We start from the raw sequence: 10,906 nt of genomic DNA, 5'->3' as shown, positions 1-10,906 counted from the left end.
GACATTAGCTCTAGGCCATTATCATGATGAGGATACAGTGGCCGCTGTGATTATCGGGGCTGGCCACCCAATGCTTGCTATATTGAGCGCACTGATGCAATCATTTAAATGCCAGGGTCTTTTTACAAACTCCGGGTGGCATTGGTATATTCTTTATCCACTTGTTCCGTAGTCAAATTTATCTATCTTGTCCAATATTCCTGGGGAGGAAAAAAAAAGATGGTTCTAATGTTTTATGTTCAAATGTATGATTCATCAGGTAGTAAACCCCCCCCCCCCCCCCCCCCCCCCCTCCATGTCCTTAACGCAACATGCCACGGATACGGTGCTCTCTGCCGCCGTTTTGAACGTTTTGGATGCGTGGCACCTACTAGTACATTACATTTTGAATGCTGTGGGGTTGGACGTGGGTTTGATACTCTGGTTAGGCGCAATGACTCCAATCTGTGACACATTCTTTGTATACACACACGCGCACCCATGCGGTAGGTCCATTGATCACTCTACATTGTATAGTAGTAGTAGTAGTACATCCTAATAATTCCCACATACGCCCCAAGTTAGGTGGCAATTTGATGTGCCTTGTCTTGTGCAGTGTAGACAGGTCAAGGCACGCCTAAACCTATCCGCTCGATCGATTGATGAGACCCAGTTTTGATGTGCATTTAGTAACCTGATGCGATCGTGCTTGTAGACCGCTACAGGGCCGGCTAGCTAGATCGAGTGGCTATAGCAGACACGCGTGAACTGCAAAGGTCCAAGGGTGTGCAAAGCAAATAGCGATCCAGGAGTTGGTGCACCAACCTGCCTGCCGGCCATGCTTCCCCAGTTCCCCGGCGGCGGCGGCGGCCCGGCCTGTCGCTTCGGGCCGGTTGGCTGGCTCGCCGCCGTTGATCTGCTCCACCGGAATGCATGCGCATTTCATACTCAAACTGTATATTGTTGCTTCGAAAAAAAATGCTGGAACTGTATATATATATATATATATATATATATATATATATATGTATGTATGTATGTATGTATGTATGTATGTATGGTGATCCGGTAGGCATGCATGCACGATATATAATGCTACAGGTAAAGACTAAGTCAACGAAACCAGCGTTATCCCATCACATCAGGTCGACGGGTACGGTGCGATCAAGGAGGGACGGCCACGTGTACGAGCTAGCTACTCCTGCGTCGTTTCAACGGGAGGGTCTGAAGGTATTGGTGCAACCACTAAGCTTATCCTGTAACACCTGCTTTTGAATTCGAGCGCATGCATCGCCGTTATCGGTAATATATGTATATAGTAGTAACAAGCTAGCGTTAAAGCAGCTTCGGCACGTTAATTCACACACACTGCTGCCCATGGTCTGACTGACAGGCTTGACTTACCACTCCCTATTACCTCGTGTCGTTTCGGTCGACTCACCCCGCAATGACGCGTCGCCACCGCCGCGTTTGAGCCCACGTCGGCGACGTCGCAGGGAAACAGCGACCGCACAACGATCTCTCTTCCTCCGCACTGCGCTGCGAATCCGACGATCATCCCTGCCCTGCGCGCACCCCCGGTCAAAAAGGCCTCCGATTTTGCGTATCTGAACTGAACTGACCGAGAGCTACCGCCTCAGTTCATCATCATTATTCAGCGCTCGCCACCAAACCCCACTGCTGGAAACGACTTGAGTGCACCAGTGAGAAAACGGCATCCTTGCATTACATCTCGTTCAGAATTATTTGACCATGGAAAAAGGTGATTCAAGAACCCAATGTGAAACGAGAAAAGCTTAGCCACGGCATGTGAATCATGTTACTCTCGCTGACTGCGTAGGACCTGCCGGGTTTTTGTGTTGTGTGCGTCTCTCTGTGGCCAAACCCAGAACCACTTTTGTGCCCTCCCTGCCCTGCTGCCCGCTGCAAGAATTTCCAGGCACCGTACCTACTGGCGCCCAGCCACCTGCGCCCTGACTTTGCTGACCAAGCATCAGCGCCACCATGGCAGATGGCACCAACCCCCGGCTCGGCTCCGTTGCCTTCCCGCGCTACTATAAAACGAACCAAACCTCCCAACCCACTCCACCGCGCCACGAACGAACACCAGAGCTCGCACTTGCAGTTGCATTTGATCGATCAGTAAGCAACAATGGCGTCGTTGCTTCCGGCGTTCACGGTGCGGCGCGGGGAGCCGGTGCTGGTGTCGCCGGCGGAGCCGACGCCGCGGGAGACGAAGCCGCTGTCGGACATCGACGACGGGGAGGGCATGCGGTTCTACAGCTCGGGCATCCACCTGTACCGCGCTAACCCAGCCAAGGCCGGGCAGGACCCGGCGCGGGTCATCCGGGACGCGCTGGCCAGGGCGCTCGTCCCCTACTACCCGCTCGCGGGGCGGCTCCGCGAGGAGGGAGGGAGGAAGCTCGTGGTCGACTGCGCCGCGCAGGGCGTCATGTTCGCGGAGGCCGACGCCGACCTCACCGCCGACGACTTCGGGGACGTGCAGAGCCCGCCGTTCCCGTGCTTCGAGCGCTTCATCCTCGAGAGCACCAGCATCGCCGGCGTCGAGCCCGTCGTCGACCGGCCCCTGCTCTACATCCAGGTGACGCGGCTCAGGTGCGGCGGCTTCATCTTCGGGCAGCGGTTCTGCCACTGCGTCGTGGACGCGCCGGGCGGGATGCAGTTCGAGAAGGCCGTCTGCGAGCTCGCGTGCGGCGCCGCGGCGCCGTCGGTCGCGCCGGCGTGGGGCAGGGAGTTGTTCATGGCGCGGCGGCCCCCGCGGCCGTCGTACCCGCACCTCGAGTACCGGGAGCCGGCGGGCGGGCCGGACAGGATGCTGTCGACGCCCCCCGCCGACATGGCGCGCGTCCCCTTCTTCTTCGGGACGCGGGAGATCGCGGGGCTGCGCCAGCGCGCGCCGCCGGGCATGCGGTGCTCCCGGTTCGAGCTCGTCGCGGCCTGCATCTGGCGCAGCCGCGCGGCGGCGCTCGGGTACGCGCCCGGCGACGAGGTGCGGCTGTCCTTCATCGTGAACGCGCGCGGCCGCCCCGAGATCCCGCTCCCCGAGGGCTTCTACGGGAACGCGTTCGCCTACTCCGTGGCGGCGACCACCGCCGGGGAGCTCTGCGGGAAGGACCTCGGGTACGCGCTGGAGCTGGTGAAGAAGGCCAAGTCGGCGGTGACGTACGACTACCTGCTGTCGGTGGCGGACCTGATGGTGCTCGAGGGGCGGCCGCTGTTCGCGCTGTCGAGGACGTACATCGTGTCGGACGTGAGCCACGCCGGGTTCAAGAGCGTCGACTTCGGATGGGGGGAGGCCGTCTACGGCGGGCCGGCCAAGGGAGGCGAAGGGCCGCTCCCCGGCGTCACCAACTACTTCTCGCGGGCCAAGAACGGAAAGGGGGAGGAGGGCACCGTGGTGCCCATCTGCCTGCCCAAGGACGCCATGGAGAAGTTCCAGCTCGAGGTCGAAGGACTCACCGCCGAGCTCTAGCGGTACGGTGTGTCAATGGCGTAACACAACTAGTAAAACGTCACGTACACGTACACGTACACCATAAATGCGTTCATGAGTCGGGCTCGTCTCGTGGATGATATAGCTGGTGATATATTGCACTGGGCGGTAGATACTATGTTATTCTTATACTCTACACACACACCTGTACTGGACGTGCGCAAGGAAATGTGATCTTGTTTGTGTGAGGTTTAACACGGAACAATCCCATATATGCAAGTGGAGTATCTCTGGATATTCCGAATAGTTTTGAGTAATCCTAAACCATACTGACCAAATAACCACTCTTGTTTACTACCACCTCCATTTTTATTTATATGTCGTTTCTTCAGCGTTAATTAGCCTTCGGTTACCACCACCGACGTCAAATAAACAAAAACGGAGGTACTCTCTCCGTTCCAAATTATATATCGTTTTGGCTTTTTTAGATGCATAGATATTATTATGCATCTAGACATGGGGTATATCTAAGTACATAACAAAATCTATAAGGCCCTGTTTGGGTCCCTTCATTTTGAAGGAATTGGAATCTATTTAATGGAGTAGGCTAATTTATGTTGGAATGTGGCATTCCACAACTTTCCAAAGTTTAGATATAAGCCTATCTTAAATTCATGGGGTGGGAGATGGAAATTGATTCTCTAGATTATGGTTATTAGAATGGAATTCAATTCTTATAGCACGCTCTTAGACTCGCTTCTCTATAGTAGAAGTGCAGCATATAAGTATCTCTCCCATATCACCAACTATAATATACAACTATATTCCACATACAATTATATTAGCTTAATTAATTTGTGTCTAAATTATGATTATTAGGATGGAATTCAATTCCAATGATCCAAATGGGGCCTAAATGTAATAAATCCAAAACGACGGGATGGAGTAGTAGTTTATTAAGAAGCTCCGTAGTAGTTGAAGCAAGCCATACATTAGGAGAAGAAAGCTAGGCCCACACGTGAGACGATTGATCATACCACAAGTTGTGTTTTACAAATCACGCCACACACTGCTCTCAAATGAATTAATAACAATAGCCATCATCTACCTTTTAGTTTGTGTTCTGGGCAAACTAATCGTAAGCTGCTTGACTTTTGTATGCTATAAGGTACTTGCTACGTACTAGTCGTACATACTACATACCAGTCAGCGATGCAAACAGATTGTCGAATAATTTCAGAAGATCAACTACGTACGCAATCTGTTTGGGTCGAACCGTCGTCGTGGACGAGAAGAGACTCCGACGAGGCCTCACCACGGCACTGTAGGCCTCGTGGTGAATGGGAGGGACACATCTCATGTTTGCTGGGTCCTGGCACCATGGGGCCACACGTCGGTGACAAAGTCACCATGGGTGTGACTGCAGACGATCCTGGCCTTAGAAAAAGGGAATATTTCTAAGAATGAATGGCATTCATATGGGAGTTTTAGGATTGCTCCTACAATTTCTACGATAAGAGGGAGAAATATTTTTACATATTTACCTATTTCGCAGATGTCCAGGCTCCACACGGATATCCAGCTTGGATGGACTAGCCGAAATGAGCCGTTTGCTCTCACTAGGCCACCCCACTGCCACCTCACTCTCCCTATGACAACCAGGCCCCACTCATCATCCCTAATCTCCCTCCTTCCCTATGACAGCCAGGCCCCACTCATCATCCCTAATCTCCCTCCTTCCCTATCTGTATGCAGCCCCGCCGAGCTCGAACCGGCACATTTGTTTGTTCCGGAAAACCAACGAACACTGTGTCAATTTTGGTCGTCAACAACACGCCTATATGTAAATGCACATGCTCTCTTTTTTCCTGTATTTTTCTAAGCATGAACTCTTTTCTCTCCACTCTTTGTTTGTTTTCTTCCTACCTTGCGGTTGCAACATTTGCATTGTCGCATTTCTATATATGAAGAAACTAGATGGGAGAAGAGCTATAAGCAGGTGATGTATTGACAAGTTTGTGGCAGCAGCTATAATGCTCTCAACTGCCAAGCAATGAAAGTCAAGTTTCTACTGGAGATAGGACAGGAAGCAAAGTAAAGTGATGCAAGCAATCGATGGTCATTATACTTTTGTTTTTCTAGGCATGGTAAACGACCTTTTCCTGGCAGCTAGCTGTCTAGTGCATATATTTTGTGGTGTGGTGAAGAACTGAGCAATATAGTTTAAGTTGATAGAGTCCCCAAATTAAAGGTTGTTCACTGGGCTCTAACCCTGGTGCTCATAGGTCCGTGCAGTTAATTATCGATTTAAAGAGTTTCATACTCTATTATCTTAAAACTTTTTAACGCCTTCTCCTCGTGGTTGAGCTTTTTTTCTGGGTGGTGCGATGTATCACACTGTCACTATCACCATGCTTCAAACTTGTGAGTGCTCTAGGATTTGAGCTTAGTTGCATTTAAGAAATAATGACAGGTACAAGCTACAACCCCTTGATGATGAGTGAACGAGCGGTTGGTTGTATTACTGACATTCGATCAGTGCAATTGCATACTTATACACACGAGTGCGTCAATCACAGTGAACTATCCAAAGTAGATAGACAAGCAGCTATGTGCACTTGGAACAAAAATATTTTAAATTTCACAGAAGCATGCCTCAAAATACCTTATAGGTCAATCGAAGTTGTATTTCATGCTCGATGTGCACACAGTTGCAAAAGCTGGTGAACAACAATGCGTGGCGCTCGGTCGTTCGCACAACAAAGTGCACCAGAAGGAGCATCTTTGATGCTGGCTACTGCCGCTCCGGTGCCCTAGGTGGTGGAACCGATCAGGGTGTGGCCGCAACACAAACTCCTTGCTCTGCATCCCTCAACGCTAGCTAAACACTTGAAGCAGGCTCCAGGACCGGAAGAATACCTCATGTTGAGCACACTCTATCGAACTTGATGTGAATATTTTCCCCAATGCCTCCCATCCTCACTGCACAACTCAACTCTTCGCTCTCCCCTCAATCAGATGGTTTCTTTCCTATATTGTCACGTACCAGGCAATTGATTGCCTCATCAGTTAGTGAAGATAGTCTATTTTATTGCGAGATACACAAGATGAACTTTTGTTGCCTGCCTTTTGAGCCCTGTTCTCTCTTTCTGTTTGATCTTCCGTTTTCACGATTGGACGCTAATAACTTACTACGCACACTAATTTCCCACAATAAAAAGGTACTAATATATACTGGCAATTGCTTGCCTTATATATCAGTTAGCTAGGGCTGTCAGTGACGCTGCATATGCTTTTCCACATGCTTCCACTTTTCTCATAATGCATCCAGAGATTGCTTTGTTGCCTGCCTTTTGACCTCTACTCCCTCTTTCTATTTTCACGATTTTGGACAACTTAAATAAGTGAGATGGCACCAGAGATGAGAGAAGGGAAAGGAGGAACGCATGCACACATTGAATGTGATGGTAGCAGCTTGTGTACCTCAATGAGCTAGAAGGCTTGCTGAAGCTCTTAGTGATGGAGGAAAACTAAAGTCTTTCTAGGGTCTTGGACTTTCATGATCCCTCCTTTCTCGAGTTCCGATGGACGAATTTTTTCTCCTTTCAATTCTTTGATCCAATTCTCTCTTAATCCTTCCAATTCTTTTTAATAAATGGAATATAAGTCACGGATCACTGGGACTGGTGTCTGGCCTGCCATAGGCTTACAAATTAACCGGCGTCGTGACGGGAGAGACAGGAAAGAAGAGAATCTAGGGACGGAGGAGATAGAAGAAAGCGAAAGTAACTTGCAAATTTTGAAACAAGCCAGGCTAACGAGGTTTTTTATTCCCAGACATTTATGACTTTGGATGTTTTTTCCTCGCAGAAAAGACATTTTTTCTACAAATTTTTTGGCCATTTTTTTAAATAAATAAAAAAGAAGGTCTACTGATGGATGTGTCTTTAGAGTTGCTCTTAGGCAAAAAGGAATATGACAATATCTTTTATGGGATCCAGGGGGAATACTAAGGAATCGATATCTCTCAGGGCAGGGGCGGATCTAGGAAATTTTTGTAAGGGAGGTGAACATTATAAGAGGTAAGGTTGTTGGGCTTGGTAATTAGGCTAGTTCTGTGACTATGTGGATGAGAAATGAAGCCCAATAGAAAATTGCATACCCCTTACTGGCCCTATAGATGCTGGCTGGCCCAATTTCACGAACTACTACTCTTCTTCAACCTACAGCCACCTCCAACTTCTATCTCCAACTCTCCATAGCGCAAAAAATCAAGGGGGCTCCACTAGTTCGCAGGGGAGCCCCCTACCCCTACCCCCAATTAGCGCCTTAGGTTATCGCATTATCTCACCCAACTAATAAAGAATGATGTACCTTGCTTTTTGGCACCACCCCACTTGGTGGATGGGTGGAGTGGACAAGTGGAGTGCAAAGACATTATAAAAACCCCCTTGCCCGAAGAGTTAAGCACCCCAAGTGCCAGCCTAAGTAGCAAACAAGATCAAGGAGTAAAAAAAGCAAAGAGCGTAGCACCGCAAAAAGAAAAAAGAAAAAAGAGAGAGGAAAGATGGCTCTAAGCACCGTGGTGAAGCACACAGTTGTTGGCCTCGTTGGTGTCACGGGGTTCACCAGCGTGGTGGTTGTCCTGCTCGATGGGTAGTGGCGCGTCAGGGGTTGGATGTGATAGAGGGAGGGTAAGTTCCCAATCCCTATACATGCGGTCGCGCGCTTCGCATTGTCCCTATTCCCCAATGAGCCTACTCTTTATATTCTCTTTCTTTTCTCTTTCAACTGTATGACTTAAGAGCAGTTGAAACTAGAGTCATGATGATAAGAAGATCAAAAAATGCCTCCCTACATAAATGCAACTAATGGTAATGACTAGCAGTAAAAAAGGCCTACACACTCATCATGCCACCATATGTAGTCCATTATCATCTCACTAATTAAACACCTAGACCCAACCTCCCTATCATCAGATTGATGCATTGCTCATGACGTGCAGGAGCTTGATCATACTCTCTCTGACAGAAATTTTAATGACAGGTCGTTGAAATCATAAAAGAAAAAATGCTTAGCGGCCAAACTACTTGCCTGCATTACATGAATCTAGGACTCTTCATCCAAACAAAATGCTACTAAAAAAAACGCAGGATATATAATCACATGTCCCGCAGGTCGATCGATGCACCCGGCCTCCACGGTAGAAAAACAGAGAGCAACACATGGAACTGATCGATGAGCACGCATGCCGGAGACCCAAAACGCATGAATTGAAGTGCACCCCACTACCCATCGATCTTGCATCGAGCTGACACCCACCACTGCCTCCGATCTCCAATCCATCAGCAGGGACAACATCTTAATTTATAGGATATATAATATTCTAGTTCCTTTTTCCTTTCTTTTTCTTTTTATAAAAAAGTAGAATCCGACATGTGGTCTTTCTCTTTCGTCCTCTGCAAACTTAGCCAAACTTAGAGTGTATTTGGTAGCTAAGGTTTCAAATTCTCACAAAAATATTTTTGATACAAATTGTCTCTGTACACTTCTATAATGAAACATAATCACTTTGCAACACCCTTTGGCTGGCTGGTAGATTTTTTAAAATGCGAACTGAAATTGGGCAAGACCAATTTATTGCTTTTTCTCTAGCATAGCTCAAAAAGGAGAATCGGTTCCAAGTGATTCTCTTCGAACCGTTTCTCTTGAAGTGGCATTTGGCAGCGATTCTAGTGATTTCACTAAGAATCTAAAAGGAAAAATCTAAAGGTCACTCAAGTATTTCTTCCATCCTCGGCACTTGAATTTCTATCCATCCGATCGTTTCTGTCTGTCAGCTATGTCCGTGTGATGCTCTGTTATCTGCTTTGTCTCCATGGCTCTTCGTATTCTTTTTGCTGTTGACAGTTCGGGACAGACTATTCGATGGCTTCAGTCTGGACTCTGGAGCTTCTTTCTTCATTTTCCTCATCGTTGTCGCTAGAGGGAAGAAGCAAGGCGCTCTTAGGGTTCATCGATTCCTCCACTCAATCTGTGTATTCTTAGTTGATTTGCCACCGAATCGCTTGTCCTCCCTTATCAGCCCCGGTAGATCTGATTTTTTTGCATAGGATTTTCCTAAGGAGCGATGTTACAGTAGGTGGAATCGTGAAGATTTTTGCATCATTCGTGTGTCTAGCCCTTTGATTTACTCTTTTCCTCATGTTTTTGTTTCAAATGTGGCTGATGTTGTGATTGGATATCTGTATAGTAGGGTCACAGAACATTTTGGTAGGGGATTTTGGGGGTTCACTGGAATGTTGTTCTATGGCATTTTGGAGGAGTAGCTAAATAACTAATTTTTTTTTAGGTTTTGATTTGCTTGTTCTCAGTTCTATATGACTAGATCTGCTTGGTTCACAATTTGATTTGTCGGATTAGGGTTTGATATTTTGTTTTGTTTCATAAGAAATCTGCTGATTTTTTTCTTCTCTTCCAACCATTTCATTCTTGTTTCATTCTCATTTGTGAACAATAGTCCCCCTGAAGATGTGTTTCCAAGTAGTTGGAAACTAGAGTTTGATCTTCCTTCTGAAGTATGCACACATATAGGAGTTCTCATAGAACCAACGCATCAGTAAAACAATATCCCATGTTTCTCATCACAGATAGATGCTTCATTTTTTATTACTTCTTATGACTTACTCTTTACTTTGGAGTGATGGCTAGTTGATTCATTAGCTAATTAAGTTGTTGGAAAGATATATCTAGTGAACCAAGTCCACCTACCTGATTGGTCAGTATCGAACTACTAATTTAGGTAATACATAGTTGGATATAAGATGTAAATTTTGCTTTACTTGTTTAGGTAAGTAAAATGCATGACTGGTTGTAGGTTCTAATGCTGACCAAATTAGCGTGTCCAAAATTGGTGCCATTTGTAAGTTAAAATCCTAAGTTTGTTTCTCAGGTTTCTTATGTATTGGAACTGTAGTGTGTATATGGTCAGGTGCTTCAGTTTCTTATTTATACTCCACTTAATTTAGCTAATTTTTCACATGAACACAAGTTAATACTAGTTATTTTCATCTCCACCTTTATCTTTTGTGGGTTTGTAATATTCCCCAAAACTTTGAGCTTTTATAATCCGTAGAATTTTTTTCTGAATTTACATCTATCATGTACGACATCTCACCGTACACCCAAAACTTTGAAAATCTTTAGTACCAAACAGCTATTTCGATTTATTTTTCATATTTTGGCTCAACATCTATAGAATTTACCTAAACCTATTTGCTAGTGTATCACTTGCTTATCTCAGAATTTTTGAAGCGAGAAATGCATCGTATGCTGATAGGGGTAGCAAGTAGTACATGATTTTTTGTGGTGTATTCGGGCTTACATATTATGTTCCTCCTGTATGTTATGAGCTAGTGTTGTATTCCTCCACTGCTTCTATGTGTTTAGCACTTTATATATTTTTAATAGTTC

At 46.6% G+C, this 10,906-nt stretch overlaps 1 protein-coding gene across 1 annotated transcript; it reads left to right on the top strand.

The window, feature by feature from the left end:
• The first annotated feature begins 2,048 nt into the window (after nucleotides 1–2,048).
• On the top strand, nucleotides 2,049–3,757 carry LOC101772151 (benzyl alcohol O-benzoyltransferase). The gene has a single exon (XM_004966345.2). The coding sequence runs from the start codon at nucleotides 2,132–2,134 to the stop codon at nucleotides 3,470–3,472; it is 1,341 nt and encodes a 446-aa protein (XP_004966402.1). The 5' UTR covers nucleotides 2,049–2,131; the 3' UTR covers nucleotides 3,473–3,757.
• Nucleotides 3,758–10,906: the final 7,149 nt, after the last annotated feature.

This window comes from Setaria italica, chromosome IV (genome assembly GCF_000263155.2).
Source record: "Setaria italica strain Yugu1 chromosome IV, Setaria_italica_v2.0, whole genome shotgun sequence".
NCBI classification, from domain to species: Eukaryota; Viridiplantae; Streptophyta; class Magnoliopsida; order Poales; family Poaceae; genus Setaria; species Setaria italica.
Note: the sequence above shows the minus strand (reverse complement) of the source record. Positions and strands in the feature narration are given on the sequence as shown.